Source organism: Ambystoma mexicanum, chromosome 14 (assembly GCF_040938575.1).
Source record: "Ambystoma mexicanum isolate Mex_15411 chromosome 14, UKY_AmexF1_1, whole genome shotgun sequence".
Lineage (NCBI taxonomy): Eukaryota > Metazoa > Chordata > Amphibia > Caudata > Ambystomatidae > Ambystoma > Ambystoma mexicanum.
Window position 1 is genome coordinate 128,186,249 of NC_090940.1, and position 18,069 is coordinate 128,204,317.

At 44.4% G+C, this 18,069-nt stretch overlaps 1 protein-coding gene across 38 annotated transcripts in view; it reads left to right on the forward strand.

Moving 5' to 3' along the window:
- Positions 1-18,069, forward strand: part of GPHN (gephyrin) — a 2,801,546-nt gene that overhangs the window by 1,280,709 nt on the left and 1,502,768 nt on the right. For 27 of the 38 annotated variants that reach the window (XM_069638674.1, XM_069638676.1, XM_069638677.1 and 24 more), the window contains one exon: positions 9,998-10,114. The exons of the other annotated variants lie outside the window; for them this stretch is intronic. In XM_069638674.1, coding sequence (XP_069494775.1) covers positions 9,998-10,114 — 117 coding nt within the window. The remainder of the gene's footprint in view (positions 1-9,997; positions 10,115-18,069) is intronic. 38 annotated transcript variants of the gene reach the window in all.

An 18,069-nucleotide genomic window follows, 5' to 3' on the forward strand; every position in this document is an offset into this window, starting at 1 on the left:
TTCTGCCATTCGGGCTGACCTCTGCCCTGAGGGTTTTCCCCAAGCTGATGGCAGTGGTGGCAGCGAGTCTCAGGAGAGGGGGGGATTCAGGTCTACCCCTGCCTGGATGATTGGTTGATCAGAGCACGTTCTCCCGAACAAGCTCAAACATCTGTCGATCACCTGTCACTTCCTTCACAAACTGGGCTTCTCCCTCAATTTCAAGAAGTCCCACATGATACCATTCCCAGAACTCCAGTTTATCGGAGCAGTTTTGGACACTTCGTGGGGCAAAACCTCGCCTCCCGAGGTGAGAGCTGTCCACATTCTGCAGATGGTAACAAAGTTCCAGAATGCCCAGCATCTGCCGGCCTTCGATTTTCTGAGGTTGCTTGGCCTCATGGCTTCCTGCATTTTTGTGGTGCCAGAGACCAGATTGAGAATGAGATCCCTTCAGTGGGCCCTCAGAACTCAGTGGTCCCAGTTCTCGGGGAGTTTGTCGGATCTTCTGCAAGTCCCGAGTGCAGTTGCCCAGGATCTACTATGATGGGCTTGCAACAACAACATCCTCAAGGGAGAATCTTTTTGGCAACCATGGCCGGAGATAACAGTAGTAACGGACGCCTCACTCACGGGGTGGGGAGCCCATACCAACGATCTGACAATCAGCGGTCATTGGTCTCCATCAGAGTCCAAACTACACATCAACCTATTGGAGCTGAGGGCAATCAGACTAGCGCTAAAGCCCTTCCTGCCCTCTGTACAGAGAAAGAATGTCCTGATAACGGACAACACGGTGGCCATGTACTACCTCAACAAGAGAGGAGGCGTAGGGTCACTACCACTGTGCAGAGAGGCAATGAAGCTCTGTTTCTGGGCAATACGACAAGGAATCTCTCTATCGGCAGTTCACCTAGCCGGAGAGCAGAACACGGTGGCAGATGCTATGAGCAGGCAGAGCACAGTCTCCCACGAGTGGGAGCTAGCTCAGGAAGTCCTTCTGGAGATCTTCACCCTTTGGGGAACCCCTCAAGTGGATCTGTTCATGACCACGGTAAACTGGAAGTGCGAACAATACTGCTCAAGAGAATGTCCTCCGAGAGGAGCTCTAGGAGATGCATTTGTGGTGGACTGGAAGTTCCCACTGTTGTATACGTTTCCTCCAGTCCCCATGATTCCTCAAGTAATCAGAACGTTGAGAAAGTTTAGGAAAACCATGATGCTAATTGCCCCGGATTGCGCCAGGAGGACGTGGTACCCGGACTTTCTGGACATGTCCATCTGCCCTCCAATACATCTTCCACAAAGAGAGGATCTTCTCTCGCAAGAGGAAGGTCGGGTTCTCCAGCCAGAGGTCAAAACACTCAACCTTCACGCATGGTTTCTGAGAGGTTGAGATACAAGGATTACAAGGATTGCGATCTTCTGGATGATGTAATGGAGATTTTGCTTTCGGCCATAAGGCCAGCAATGAAATCTTTGTACCGATGTAGTTTGAACAAGTTCAGTAACTGGTGCAAAGACAAGGAGGTGGAACCTTTTCAATGTGGCACCCCAGTGGTGCTTTCTTTCCTATTGCATCTAGCCAATCTGGGGCTCCAGATCGGAACAATTAAAGGATATCTAGCTGCGCTGTCCATTTTCAAGCGCTCCTCAGAAGAGGTTTCCTACTTCAAAATTCCATTAATCATTCAATTCCTGAAAGGGCTTACTAACGTATACCCTCCAGTACCTTTTCATGTCCCAACTTGGGATTTAAATCTAGTACTTAAGTTTCTAACTTGTATATCTTTTGAGCCGCGGCACTCCTGTCCCTTGAGGCTTCTAACATTGAAGAATGTCCTCCTTGCAGCCTTAACATCAGCCCACAGGGTTAGTGAACTACAGGCTCTATCATGTAAACCCCCATATACTATGTTTTACAAGGACAAGGTCGTTCTTAAAGTTAAACCATCTTTCTTACCAAAAGTAGTTCTGACTTCCATTTGTCACAAAAAAATCATATTACCAACATTCTATCCTCCACCTCATTTGGGCAAATGAGGTGAAGACGTGTGGGCAAGTCAGTGGTGAGGCAATGGTGGGGGGGTGTTATGACCGAGGAATAGTGGTCCCAGCAGGGCTAATAGTTTAACTGAGAGACATAGTGCAAGTTGAAAGCAGGTAAAGGTGGAGTTCTGGGCAAGCATAGTAGTAGGTCAAAAGGCTTGCAGGCTCACGGTGTATCGCAAGGGTGCAGGGTGGGGTGGCAACTAGGGTGAGCAACATTTAATTTATCACTTGTGATTGGCAGACTGGGCGCAGTGTCTGAGGAATAGGCTAGTCACAGACTCAAAGCATACATGCAGAAACATATGACCGCATGAAGGGCTACATAATGAGCATAATCATAGGTAGGCAAGGCAGGACAGTTATGTAGGCTGAGCCGGTCCGTTTAAAAATAGTGTGGTGGTGACAGGCAAAGCGTAGATCACAGGGCAGGCATGCAGCAGTAAAGACAGTGTGCTGCAGCGGCTAATCCGTGGGCGTGAATGCAAACAGTCCACACAGAAGGAAAGGGTGGACACACGGCAGTGAGGAGGCAGGCAGATCAAAGTAAGAGAGGCAAAATAAGTAAAGTGGCCGCGAGCATTACCGCCGGTACAATAGCAAGGCAGCGCGCGACATGGAGATAATGGCCGTTATACAGGGTGGTGCAGTAAACTTAGCAAGGCTGATAGACGTCCGGTGCCACAACTAATTAAAAGGGAATGAGAAGATGCAGACATGAGGCCAGTCCTGTAGTCCTAGGAAACGCTTCCATTGTGATTGGACATACGCCGGGCAGGTGCACTCTCAGTAGGATACCTCCATTTTGCTTACCTGCAGGCATCTCGGCAGCACTGTGCGCTACAGAGTCACAATGCAATTACAGCACCAAAGCAACAAATATGCACACACTCGCAACCAGTTTATATGTACACGTTTAATTTGTAAGAAACATCGCCAGTATTAGGACAGGGTAGGGGTAGTAGTAATTGTTTAGCAATTGTTCCATTTTTATGCACAGGCTGTGTACGTTGCTTTTTACAGCGTCTCATTGATTTTGTGTGGCTATATGCTGTTGCGGAAGAGGTGCCGCTTCTGATGTATTTCTTCAATGTAAAGTATGTCCTGTTACACACAAACATGTGTGAAGTGTACATAAAGCAATACATATTAACTACAATACTTTTTAGACTGCTGCTTGCCAGTGCATTTACTATTGTTACTCATGTAGTGAAGAGGGATTTTCTCTTCCAGCCATTCTAGGGTGCTTGGCATTGTTGCGTTAAAAAAAACAAATACCATAGTTTGCTATTGTGGCACACTGCAGACATTCTGCAATCATAGGAGAGACTTCAGTTTAGTTACCACGTTGCAGTTACGTTCTGCTCTCAATACTTTGCATTCCTTACTCTGCCATTTGCTTCTTCGTTTCCATGTACATCGGCAGTGTGGTAATATTGTTGGACGAACATGTCTCTTCGTGTACTGGTGCATACTCTATTGCTTTGGTCAGTTTGTTTCACAAGTACAGAGTTTGCACACTTAACTAACGTAATTCTCCTTGCAATGTACATACATGGTGCTATTTGTACATGTTTATTCTCTTTGGTGAATGGTAGCAGTATGTAAGAGAACTCATGCTGTTTCCAGCAGTTTGAATGCTAGCCGCTATATGCGCACAGATGTACAGTTTGTGGTCACTGTGCTCATCGGTATGGAGACATCAATTTCGTATGCTGTATGGTACATCTACACAAACTAATGGCTTCCTGGCAAAAACCTATGAAATTCAGTGAAAAAACTTTGTTAAAGGGACGTTATGGTTAAGTAGCGCTAATAAAAACCTATCACCTTCACTGAAAAATCTATGCTGAAGGAACTTTCTTGATCCACTGCCCTACTAAAAAAGATCAAATAAACCAACAAAAAATGTTGTTTACGCAACGTTATGGCTAAGATGCACTACTAAAAAACCTATGAAATTCAATGGAAAAACGTTACCAGAGGGATGTTATGCTTACAGGTAAAACCGAAAAACCCCAGAAATGTGTCAGTTATGGTAAGGTACGCAACCATAACTTGCGCTCCCACTGCACTGCAAGGACTAACACCCATGACCTCAAAGGTGACATCACAAATGTCATTGATGGAAATGTCTATAACCGACACTCTGTATGTTTACCCAACAGAGAAATTGTGTGGTTCCAGTAAAAGGAACCTCCAGAAAGATGTCCTTGTTTCAAGTATACTAGAACAAGGTTAATAGACAAGCCCCACTCCCGATAATAGTAGCAGTTTTTCATTTAAACTGTCCACCCTACTAACTCAATTTCTTATCATTTTAGATTAGGAAGAAATAAGGGTTAGAAAATCCATTAGCGACCAGAAGCAAAGTTCTCCAAAAAAACCTTCTCTAGGATGGGGTTTATTCTACGGGTATAGGCCGAAAAGCGTTGACATTGCATCCCGCAGATATACCAATTTGAGAAACAACTAATTTGCATTTAACAACTCTGTGAAAATAAATGTGAAACTTTGACTAGATGAAGAAAAACCAAGTCTATAGATAACCCTTGAAAAATGTTTTAGTTATGTTTTTTATGTGATGTTTTTGTATAAAATGTCAATATAAGGAAAACCATTGCGATAAAATAAATCACTTGATATGTCTATTTGATACATGAGTAAGAATCCTGAGTCGGGCTGTTTTATAGCAATAACTTAGATGTCCTAGGGTGTGGCTTAAACATTGATAGATAAACAGGAGACGGGGGTAGTCTGTGTTTCATTTCTTTTTTCACCTGTAACTCTGGCCATACCTCCATTGCAAGATGCTTGCCAGTGTTTCTCTATTCCCTTGGTAAGACACCTAATCCAAACAAGCAGTCAGACCGAAGCATCAGAGGATGAATCTTGATCCATTGCCCTGCAGAGCAGAGACCCAACAAATGCCAACACATATCTGTGAACATAGCAGAGTAAAAGAGGCCACGGCGCACTTACGAACCGCCACTGCACGCTCCAGTGAACCGCAGTACAGGGAGAGCAACACACTGAGTACATACGTGGTAGGCAGCGGGGACTGCTCGGTACGGCCGGGGAGCACTGACTACGACGGGCAGAGTCTTACAAACTCCCTAGACCACCATGGAAAAATGGCGGCCAGATACACCATCTTCCCTCCCTTATCAAACGTACCTCAGGGGCAACCGGGATAGGGCCTTGAAACACAGATATATTTGCTTGAATTCCTGGGCTGCCATGACAATCTTGCAGAAAAACTAGGCAAGGCGTAGCCCAATATTTATGAATTTGTGTTCTTTCCAAACACTCCAGTTGGGCAAGATGAGGCCATGTTGGCTAGGGAAAGGGGGCCAAACCCAAAAGAGAGGGTTGGACTATAAGGGAGCAGCAAGAAGTGTGGGCCATTGAGATGCGGTCAGAAGCTGGTGATGGCGGATGACCACAAGTCCAGCTGGAGGGAGGAAGGAGCAGCCAACTGTTGAGGAGGTGATTGGAGAAGGTGGGGTATTGGCTAATGTGTGATAGTGGTAGTGCTGTGTGAGTGTGCATGGTTGTGTGGCGAGTGTGGTTAGGAAGATGAGTTGAAGGAGAGATTGTGATGCAGGTGACACTGAGTGAAAGGAGGGTGCTTGTGTAGTGTGGAGAAGGGAGTAGTGGCATGTAGGAGGAAGTAGTGGCGTGTAAATGGGGAGTAGTGGCGTGCAGGAGGGGAGGTAGTGGTGTGGAGCAGGGATTAGTAGGGCGCAGCAAGGAGTAGTGGGGAGGAATAACATCCAAGTGTGTTGGTAAATCCAAGAGGGAGTGAAAGATATTGAAGGGACAGAAGATTGGAGTTGAAAAGGAGAGTGGAGGAGAAGGCAGGAGATGAAGATGTAAGCATGAGCGTTGTAGAGGAAGGAGTGAATCCATCAGGTTATATGTAAGGCACAATTCCCAAAAATCGCATTTGAGCACTAACATCTGGATAGTGTAGGGACCGCTAAAAAGTCTCTGAGGGAGGTTTAGTTAGAAAAGACAAATCTGCCTTTGGTTCTTTACTGCCAGTACAAGGTAGACTTTAGACAATAGGGGTCAGCCTTCTGTATCTGCTAACCTGGAGGTTATGGATGTGAGAGTGAGAGATATATTCATTTTGCTATGTACACAATATAGTGCTGTAACTGGTACTGTTATCTTGTCTTCTATACTTAAAACATTGAGACAGTGAAAGGCAGGGCCTGTATTTCCATTCCAATGTATGAGATACCCAAGCTACTTCAGCCATATGTGTTCATTCCACTTTGCACGCCCTCATTTACTACAGTGCATTGAACATTTCCATGTGGCATAACTAAACATACTGTACCATTCTGCCCTTTAGTTGCCAGTGCTAGGCTCATTAATCTCTCTGTATTGGCCCCATCACCCTCTTTGAAAGCCTGTGCCTAATGCTACACGGAAACGTGTATAGTTCTGTGTACTGTGAGCTCCACGTATCTTAAACATGAACCACCTTCCTCTTCAGCTGCAACGCCTCAGTTCATTGGATCCCCAGTGGCAGGGGTCAGCAACATGCGTCTCTTCAGATGTTTCGGACTGCAACTCCCATAATCCCTCACCATTGACTATGCTGCCTAGTGGTGACTGGAGTTGTCCAAAACGTCTGGAGAGCCAAAAGTTGCAGACCCCTGCCCTATGGTCTACCCTGTCCCTCAGCACTCTGAGGATCACCCAATGCCCTCATCCCCTTCATCTTCATATCCAAACTAACTATTCAAACCACCTTTCCTGAATTAACCTCTTAGGACTACTCTTTGTAAATGTTAACTATATAAATCATGGCCTGCAATACAAAATAAATTGCCTCTGTCCCTGGTACATAGTCCGACTGTTAGCCTGTCCTCACCAAATCTTTCTCATCCAATCCAGTAATGTTTGTCCTTTTGTTAAAACACCTTAAGGTAGGACTTCCCCTTTCTGTTTATTTCCTACTTGGTCATTTCTATTCAAAATTACACTCTTATTTTTCAATAAATACTAAGGCAAATGTTCCTCGATCTGTGAAGTTCTTACTTTCATTGAAGCACCATCCACCAAGGGAAATTGTGATGTGTATGTTATATTCTAAGTTTGCTCGAAGTGTTGACACGTAGCCGCATCTTCATGTAGGGCTGTTCATTAAGTACAGCAAGTTGATAGGTAGTCCTCTCACAGTAGATAGACGTAGTTACCATCAGTCAGTCACCGGTCACCCATCCTTACTTCAGACAGGCCTCTGTCCACTGTTCATCATGGAACCCTCCTCTGGCCAGCAGGTGAAAGGTCCATGATGTCAGATGTTCCATAATGTAATGGCATGTTTGCACTGAGAGGGAAGAGCAGGATATAACTGTGTACCTGGCAGTACCCCTGCTATGCCGTCTAATTAACATCGGCTTGGGGCCCTTTAGGAAAATGTATACATTCAAGTGAAAAGACGGGAATAAGGTTGGCCTTTCTGCTGGAATTGTGTTGAAAGAAGGAAAGACCTTCTGTCCTACTCACTATTTCGCTGTTCTTATGGTTGCACTGTGTATTTCAGTGTTACAGCCCTACTTTCCCTCCAAAATTACCCTGTTCTCTTTATTTCCCATTCCATCTCCTTCTGTTGTTCCTATAGCACTTTGAACCGAGCACAATGTGTTGTTAAGTGATCTACAATGCATAACAAAAACACACATGCACAACAATCCAGATCTATTGGCTTTGATAATGTTTGTTAAAGAATGGGAATGTCTGCCAGAAATAAATTGCAGTAGAAACCAAATTTACAAATTAGTAACACAAGGTGTATGACACTAGACCTCTCTCCTAGGCTGATAATATTGCTATTTCAAATGTTTGGATTATAGACCGCCAAATGCTGGATCTGTTAGCTGCTTCTGATGTGGTTAATAGAGCAACCTTTGTTCGATCAACAGAAAGAATTTGATGGTGTATTTAGGGTCACTTTCTCCATCTACTTGTCCAATAAACATGCCTAATCCTAAAACTCCATATTCAGGGTGTTCTCCAGTTTTACTAGTTACATCTCTCTAGTTACACCATGTATTTATATTCACTTACGTTGTTGAATGTTTGTAGCCATTTTTCTTTCAATTAAGAGCTATGTCCTTCCATTGTCAACATCTAATTGATCCGTTTTTTAAACTGCTCAATAACTTAATAGGATGCTATATCTAATAAATATATATATAATAAGAACAGTAGTCTCTGTCTAAATGCAACTAAGACAGATCATTGGCCTTGGACCTCTTTGCCTTTCCCAGCTTCCATTCACATGACCTAGCAAGATGGAAACCCTTCCTACTCCAGCTGACCTTGGCCTGACTTTTGATGGTCTGCTCTCTGTCTCAAAATTCTAAGACCACACTAAAAGAACACATTAGCACTGCAATACATGTTCAAGTGAATATGTCACGTAAAGTGGAAGTGACGAGAGTTATGGCCCTCCGCGTTTGGGGGACTCTAATAATAACCTCTATCTTAGACTTCTAAAACATTTATTAAAACTCTAATAAGAAATTAGTCAGCAGGAAGAATTGGAGATCTGAGATCTTGAGATCACCTCAACCCTGCATTAGACTCCCCATTTGCTCCATGTTGAAAATTGAATTTATTTTAAGACCCTTTGCTCTATCGATTTATGCTTACTGGGCTCTAGCTCCCTCCTGCTTGTTGCAGAAAATCAAAAAACATTATCCCAGGGCCAACCTCTCTATTGCCTTTAGAAAAGAAGAATGCCACCTGAAATATCAGAGACAACTAAACACACTGCTCTTCAAAACAGTATTAGACATTTAGGTTTCCCCAATGACACCCCTACTCCTCCCCCTAACCTGGGAGACTTGTTCCTGGGAATATGGATCACTTGTGTTAATCATTTAGAGATCTCTCCAGCATGGGACATTGGCTTGATTTACAGCAAGGAACTTTTTTTAACCCTTTGGATACTGAACTCTGAACAATCATGACCATTGAGAACCATGAGGTTGGTGTTCATTGCTTATACATTGTTTGGGCCGCTCCATTTTATACTTTTGTATTTTTATTTTAAGGCAGTTCTGGAAAAGCGGTGAAACTATCGGCACTCATTTTTGTAGGTAGTCTATCAATGTAATACCGTTAACCCCTAGCACTTACCCTTCTTCCCTTTCCACTAGGCACTTACCAATCAAAATGGCCCAAGGCACAGATCGGTCCATTACCTTTTTTCTTTCCTTGTCTCTCCCTCCTCTTCTATTTCCTCTCTCCTCCACTTGGTGTGTATCGAAGCAGTTGTATTGCAGTAGCCAATGTTTACCTTGACAATAAGTAAATACAACAGCCCAAACACTGTTATTTAGACACTCTGGCAGATCAAAATGTGTGTATCGTTAATTGTATTGTCAAATAACATTTACATGCATCCATTTAAAAAACATATCAGTAATAAAATGTGACGGCTCATGAAATCAACCAAACTTGCTCTTCTCTTGAATTTAATTCACTCACTGTGACAGAGCTAAATCTCCTTTTTAAACATGACTTTGTCTTAAAAGTTGTAATCACAAAAAAGATATGCACTTCTTTAACTCATAAGCCTTTTCCATTTCAACTAATAGCATGTTCTCGCGTTGTGTGAGAAACTCTACCACTTGGATGTTTACTGCCTCTGCGAAAAAGGCAAAACCCCATTTTATTTATTTGTATTCTAGACTAGTATAATGATTGTACAAATTAGAGTGGCAGTTTGGAGCAAAGGAGGGGAGCCATTGAGCTTGTATTCCTTCCAGAGACCAACTCTGAGCACCTGGCTTGTGTTTCAGAACTTTAGAAAATGCTTCCCACTGCTGATCTGTGAAGGCCAGCTACCCTGTACCAATGCTAAACTCTGACTCTAAAGAAGCACACACCTAGGTGGGTGCTTATGACTGCTCCATTCCCATCTGGCATCTTACCTCCGCAGGGTTCCATGATCAGAGAACAGCTCAGAGAGTGCAGACAGGGACCCATCGGGGGCCAGAGAGCCACTGGAGATTGGAGAATGGTGCATCTATCGCACGCTGCAGGAAATATGAATGAGGTAATAACATTTTTGATATAATGTATGTTTTCTGTAAAAGTGCATGCAGCTGTTTTTTCTGCATGATTGGTACCCCTATCCAAGTTTTATTTCTAGTTAACGATGGGTGCCACTGCTTAACACCAGACTTTGATAGGAACGTGAAAGTAAATGGGAAGTGAAATGTGATATGTTAGATGAACTATTTGTGAGGTATTTGATATATCACTGACAAAGCTCTAAAGCAGCATGCACTACAGAAATGTGTGTTTTGTCAGGACCATCTCAAACATGAGATGGTGTGCATAGAGCAGAATTGTGTTTGGGTAGAAAGCATGGGATTTAACACACTTTGGTTTGTACATTTCTAGATACACATATGCACCATTTGAGACACAGGGGCATACATTTAATTGTCCTGATTTTCTTGTGGTAGAGAGTTAGTCAAGTACTAGAATTGGAATCTTGGTCTTTAGGATCCAACTTCAGCAATTTAACAACTGAGCCACATCTTGTCACAGCACAACCAAAATCTGAGATCTCAGATGAGTTGATCTTAAAACTAGAGTGATTGTATTAGGGTGAATGACAGTAATGCTGGTTACTAAGAAGCCTGAATCATATTAGCTCAGTGCGTCTTTGGCTTCATATCAGTTCAAAAAGGTAAATGGGCCTTGTCCAAACTAAATACACAGTGAAATAAACTAATCTCTTCTTCTTCAAAAAGGCATTCTGAAAAGTCTCCAGCGCTCTTTTCTGCATAGAAGCTATTTTCTCAAATGTTCGATCCTGTATGGACCTATTTGTACTTTGAAAGGCAATACTATTTCTAATATGTTATTAACACGCATATGTAAAATTACAGGTGGCAGTATATCATTTGCCTTGAGCTGTAAGGAAAAGTTCCATATCCCACAAACATTCTTCCTGGGTTGGCAATATATACTCTCATACTCTCGGTATTCAATTTCGGTAGGAACCAAATACATCAGTCTAGGCGTAATAGGTCTGTTCAGGAGCTTCCTGAAAATTGGCTGTATACATATAAAGTGCCATGCCAGCTCTAGCATATGTGCTTCTCGAACAGTTCTACTATATATTTTTTTTAAAGACATACACACTTGATCTAAACACACAGGCCTCATTCATAAATATGTTTCGAATGGATTGTATCCTCCAACGTATTCCTCATCTTGGATGTATTCCATCCAGCTTTAGCTGCTCAGAAATAATTTTTCGGCAGAGGGCGCCGTGTGTCTATGTCGCCGAGTTGATGGTCCCTCGAAGGCCTCCGTCGAGGGTGGCATCATCGGTTATACAAGTAGCACGTGCGGCGCCCGTTGGCTTCAGTTCCGTTTTTCCGTGGTCCATGTTGCTTCGGAGAAGCGGCGCGCCTCAAGTTCTGTGATGCAGTAAATACTGAAGAATATTCGATATGTCCTCGTCATCGACTCCGACCCCGTGATCAGGTTTCAAAAAGTGTAAATCTTGCGGTTCGAAAATGTCCATCACGGACCCGCATCGAGAATGTCTGTGGTGTCTCGGGGAAGGCCACGACATGGAGGCCTGTACGAAGTGTCAGGCGATGACGGGGAAGGCCTTGCGAGAGAGGAAGGGAAAACTGCAGGTAGGTCATAAATCCGACCGGAAAGCCTCTAGCGTCGAGTCGAGGTCCCGTGAGGAGAAGTCTCCTTGACGCGAAAGGCATCAGTCTAGGTCCCGAAGCGGTTCCCACCGCTCTTCGTCTGCATCAAAAAAATCCAAAAAAAGACGCCACAGGTCCCCTTCCACCTCATCCTCGGACGAATCCCCAAAAAGGATGAAATGCCCCACAAAACATTCTTCCTCCAAAGAGTGGGAAGCATTCAGGGTGAAAATGATGGAGGTGTTTGAGAAAGCGAAGCCTCGGTCCACGCCTTCTCCGAAAGCCGGCCAGGAGCATTATCGCTCCGACACTTGCGCGCCCTCGAGCCCGAGTGATCGAAGAAGGAAGGATCGGGAACCTTCCAGGACGCCGAGTGAAAAAGACCACTCGAGTCGAATAGACCGCTCGAGGTCACTGACACCGTCTGAAACCCGACGCACCTCGAAGGGCAAATCTTTGAAGAGCGCCCCTACGCCCTCGAAGCCGGCTCCGTCGACCACTATTTCGTCGGCGCCATCAACGCCTTTGTCGACACTGAAGCCCTCGGCGCCAAAGGTTCCAAAGGCTCCAGTTCAGCCAACTCAGCCAGAAAAAGAAAAAGAGAAGGCTGCAAAGGCTGTAATGCCTTCAGGTTCCACTAATACACCTCTCCCAACTCTCCCAGAAAAGGTTTTTAAACCTCTTCCAAAGAAGGAATTTTTCAAATCCCTGACTTCAATATTTGAGGAACAGGAGAGATCTGATGAGGAGAATGTTTCTTTTGGACTGAAATATGGTACCCCAATTGTCCCAGAATGCCTGATTTCTGAAGAAAGCAGGATGAGGGACCTGGTGGAATCCTTACATAATGCAAGTGGCATTGATACATCGCCTGAAACAGATATTGGCCGGCCAGAACCAGGAGAGCATGCCAGTCCCTCATACCGTCAACTAATTACAAAAGTGGTTGATTATTTAGGATGGGCTAGACCACCAACCCAATTCATCCAGGATGATTTGACCCATATATTGTATCATGGTCCCACCGATGATCCAATCCTACCCTTCCATGTAGCCTTCCAAAATAGGCTGGCCAAAAATTGGGAGACTCCGGATTCTATTCCTCCAGTGAATAAATCCCTTACTTCAAAATACCTCCCTTCCAGAAGCCACCCCGGCTATCAGTCTAAACACCCCACTCCCGAGAGTCTGGTGGTCCAGGCAGCCACAGCTTCAAATAAAATGGCGCACCCTTCTATCCCTCCGGATAGGGACGACAAGCATGTGGATGGTTGGGCACGCAAGGTATTTTCAGCTGGGAGTATGGCGTTAAAATCAGCCAACTCACCATATGCTTTGGCAAAGTTTTCACACACTCTGTGGGAGTGCATTGCAATGGCAGCGGAGCACATACCAGAAGGGGATCAAGGGAGGGATTCCTAGCCATTGTTAGAGATGGAAAGGAGGCCATGCAGGAATCCCTTCAATCTGGATTGGACACTGCAGATGGTGTGAGCAGGTCCATGGGCACTAGCACAGTAATGTGCAGATTTGCATGGTTACGGAAGTCGGGTTTTGCACCAGACGTGCAGAACCGTCTTCTGAACATGCCTTTTGACAGGTCTCACCTTTTTGGCAACAAGGCTGACGAGAGCCTTGAGAGGTTGCAGACCTCAAAAGCAGCTGCCAAGTCTTTAGGAGCTGCTATTAGGCAACCTCAGCCTTTTCGTGCGCCAGGACAATCTTGGAGGGGACGATCCTATCGTTACTACTCCTCATATGCAAAGGCGAGAGGAATGGCCAGTCAAAGGGGCCAAAGAAACGCTACCTCGCGGTGGACGAGGAAAAGGTGCAAAGCCAACTCCAGCTGCAGCCTCTTTGCCATCAGCGGCTGCAGCAACCACCACAAAACCTCTTTGAGGACTTGATCACGAGACACCAGTGGGAGGCAGGCTGTCACAGCATCTGCAAGAATGGCGAGCCATTACTTCAGATGTTTGGGTTATAGAAATAATAGCCCAAGGTTACTGCCTTCCTTTTCTAACACAACCTCGAAGCAATCCTCCAGGGAGACACCTTTTGAAGTTTTCAGACCCTCTCCTGCAGCAGGAAGTTCTAACTCTGCTGGATAAAGGTGCTATAGAACCAGTACCTGTAGTGGAGAGGAACAAGGGATGGTACTCCCCTTACTTTTTGATCCCCAAAAAGGACGGAGGACTGAAGAGGCTTGAACAAGCTCCTCAGGAAGGACAAGTTAAAGATGGTTACTCTTTCTCAGATCCTTCAGGCCCTGCAACTTCAGGATTGGTTGGTGTCATTGGACCTCCAGGATGCTTATTTTCATATGCCAATTCATCTCGAGCACAGAAAATACCTGAGGTTCGTAGTTTGCGACTCACACTATCAGTTTCGAGTCCTTCCATTCGGATTGACCTCCGCTCTGAGGGTCTTCACAAAGTTAATGATAGTAGTGGCAGCGCACCTCAGGAGAGGGGGGGGATTCACATCTACCCCTACCTGGACGATTGGTTGATCAGGGCATGTTCTGCCGAACAAGCACTGGATCATCTGAAAGTCACCTGCCACTTCCTCCACAGACTGGGCTTCTCCCTCAATTTCAAGAAGTCACAAATGACACCTTCCCAACAGCTCCAGTACATAGGGGCTGTATAAGACACATCCTTTGGAAAGAGCTCTCCTCCCAAGTCGAGGGCTCAAGACATTCTTCAGATGGTTTCAAAATTCCAAAATGCCCAAACTCTCCAGGCCTACGACTTTTTAAGTTTGCTGGGCCTCATGGCATCCTGCATCTTCCTAGTGCCAGAGGCACGCCTGAGGATGAGATCTTTTCAATGGGCTCTAAAGACTTAATGGTCCCAGTTCTCAGGTCAAATGACAGATTTTCTTCAGATTCCGAACAGGGTTCGACAGGATCTTCTATGGTGGACTTGCACAGAGAATATCCTAAAAGGAGAACAGTTTTGGCAACTGTGGCCAGAGATTACAATAGTGAGGGACGCCTCACTCATGGGGTGGGGAGCTCATGCCAACGAGCTGACAATCAGCAGCGGCTGTTGGTCTCCATCGGAGTCCAAACTACACATCAACCTTTTAGAGCTGAGAGCAATCAGACTAGCGCTGAAGGCTTTTCTACCATCTGTCGGAGGAAAAAATGTCCTGATAATGACGGACAACCCAGTAGCCATGCATTATCAAAACAAAAGAGGAGGTGTAGGGTCACTACCTCTGTGCAGAAAGGCAATGCATCTCTGGTATTGGGCAATTCAAGAAGGAATCTCATTAACGGCAGTTTATCTAGCCGGGGAGGAGAATATGACGGCGGACGCTCTGAGCAGGCAGAGCACAGTGTCCCACGAGTGGGAACTGGCTCAGGAAGTCATTCAAGAGATCTTCGCCCTTTGGGGAACCCCTGAAGTAGACCTATTTGCAACCAGAATCAACTGGAAGTGCGAAAGGTATTGCTCAAGGGAATTTCCCCCGAGAGGAGCCCTAGGGGACGCGTTCATGGTGGGGTGAAACTTCCCACTATTATACGCGTTCCCTCCGATTCCCGTCATTCCTCAGGTCATCAGGAGACTGAGACGGTTAGGAAACCGCATGATCCTAATTGCCCCAGATTGGGCCAGCAGAGCGTGGTACCCGGACCTTCTAGACATGTCCATCTGTCCCCCGTTACGTCTTTCACAGAGAGAGGACCTTCTCTCACAAATGGAGGGCCAGGTTCTCCATCCAGAGGTCAAGATTCTCAACCTTCATGCTTGGTATCTGATAGGCTGAGATACAAGGATTGGGACCTTCCAGATGACGTCATGGAGGTGTTGCTTTCGGCAAGAAGGCCAGCAACAAAATCTCTATAACGTTGCCGTTGGAAAAAGTTTTGCAACTGATGCAGAGAAAAGAATGTTGATCCTTTTCTATGTTCTATTCCGGAAGTACTGTGCTTCCTCTTGTCCCTAGCACATAGAGGTCTAAATGTTGGGACCATTAAAGGTTATCTTGCAGTGCTTTCCATTTTTAAGCGCTCATCGGATGAATGCTCCTATTTCATAATTCCTTTAATAGTACAATTCTTAAAAGGACTCACCAATGTGTGCCCCTTTTGAACCCTTGCACACTTGCTCATTAAGATTACTAACATGGAAAACTGCTTTCCTAGTTGCTTTAACATCTGCAAGAAGAGTGAGCGAATTGCAGGCACTGTCTTCTGGGCCACCCTATACTGTCTTCCATAGGGACAGAGTGGTATTAAGGGTTAAACCCTAATTTTTAGCTAAAGTTGGGTCTGATTTTCATTTAAATCAGAAAATTGTTCTACCTGCATTTTATCCTCCACCTCGTCCTAGTTAGGAAGAGGAAAGATTGCACAGGTTGGATCCGACAAGAGCTCTAAGCTTTTACATTTCTAGGCTTTCCAAGCTTAGAGTGGATAGTCAACTTTTCATTGGCTATGCCAGAAGGAAATTGGGTCAATCGGTGTAAAAAAAACCCATATCGCTTTGGATTGTACTTTGCATTTCAGAATGCTACAGATTGGCGGAGAAAGACCCACCAGAAGGCTTAAGGGCCCATTCCACCAGAGGCATCGCCTCTTCGACAGCCCTTCAAAGAGGTGTTACCATAAAATCCCTTTGTGAAACAGCAACTTGGTCATTGCTGCATACTTTTTCAGAATTCTAAAGTCTGGATGCTTCCCAGTCTAAGGAGCTGAATTTTGGTAAAGCAGTGCTATATTCAGCCATATAAGGGTACAAAATATCTACTCCCTCCTCCAGAGAATTTTCCATCCTGCTTTGGCAGTCTATCTAAAATGAGGAATACGTTGGAGGACACAATCCATTCGAAGAACAAGTTACTTACCAACTGGTAACATTCTTTTGATTGGATGTTCCTCCAACGTATTCCTCATTGCCCTCCCATCCTACTCCTCTGTAGATTTTCCGGGTTATTGCCACTTCAACTCTTGCAAGGCTAATACCGGACTACCGGCACAATCTACACAGTAGAACAAGAGTTTGGGGGAAAAACAGAACTGAGGCCAACAGGCGCTGCGCGTGCTACTTATATATCCGATGACGTCACCCTCGACGGAGGCCTTCAAGGGACCATTGACTCGACGACATCGACGCACGGTGCCCTCTGCCGAAAATGTTTTTCTGAGCAGCTAAAGCTGGATGGAATACATCTAAGAGGAGGAATACGTTGGAGGAACATCAAATCGAAAGAACGTTACCAGTTGGTAAGTAACTTGTTCTTCCAATAAACACTCTGAGCAGTGGCTGCTTGCGGGTCTTTTGTGCTAAAGCCTTGGTTTGCTTGTTTGTGTTGGAAATAATTCAGCCAGGCAAGGTTTTATGCCATAGTAACCAAGACTACATTTACTAAGAAGCTCCTTGTGTAGATTGGCCTTGACATGTGTTTTCTGTGAATATGTTCATTTCCGATAATTGTATTATGAAATTGAGCTTTTGTGTTTCCAACATCTTTCCCTTTTATTAATCGAATGCCCCATGTACTGAACTTTTTAATGGTATTTCATAATTAGTTAAAGTGCATTTTTGAAATTGTCTCTTATGGAATATTTTGTATTTGTTTTGCATAAAAAAGGGATACTTCCCACGTTGATATTTGTCATTACAGACATGGATTCATCAATGCAAATTGTCTTATTTAAAATGTTTTGAAGGATCTACTGCTTGTCAGAATGTGCATTTAGGACGGGAACATGTATCAAACACATTTGTGGAAGTGGACAACAGCAGGCTTTGATTTGACTAGTTTGGGTCCTCATTTAGGACGGGAACATGTATCAAACACATTTGTGGAAGTGGACAACAGCAGGCTTTGATTTGACTAGTTTGGGTTATGTTTAAGTAACAAAAGTTAATTTCACGAAAAAAGGAAAAACCACATTATTATTTTACCATTCTACCCTTTGGAACTAAACAAAAATGCATATTAGCCCTCTTCTTTCCTCACTGGTTGCTTTATAAATCCTAAACTCAGAAGAAATGTGAAGCACATTTTTCAATCCTTCTTCGATCCTTCCATGAAAGACAAGGACATGCAACTGTAAACTCTACTTACTGCACATTCACTGCTTATATTTTCTTTCCTTAAATCATGTTGTTTAGTAGATAGGTTAAAGTTGCCTGTGTTCTTTTGAACAGGTTTTCTAAATCTGTCACGTTAAATGTGACTCAAGTATACTTCTAGTCACTAAATAATGGGTCCAGACAGTTACAAAGTGAAGCGTGCGCAACATTGTTTTCATGATCAAATGATTACATGTTTTAAGCTTCTTATCAGTGAACTGCATGGTGTAAAGAACTAG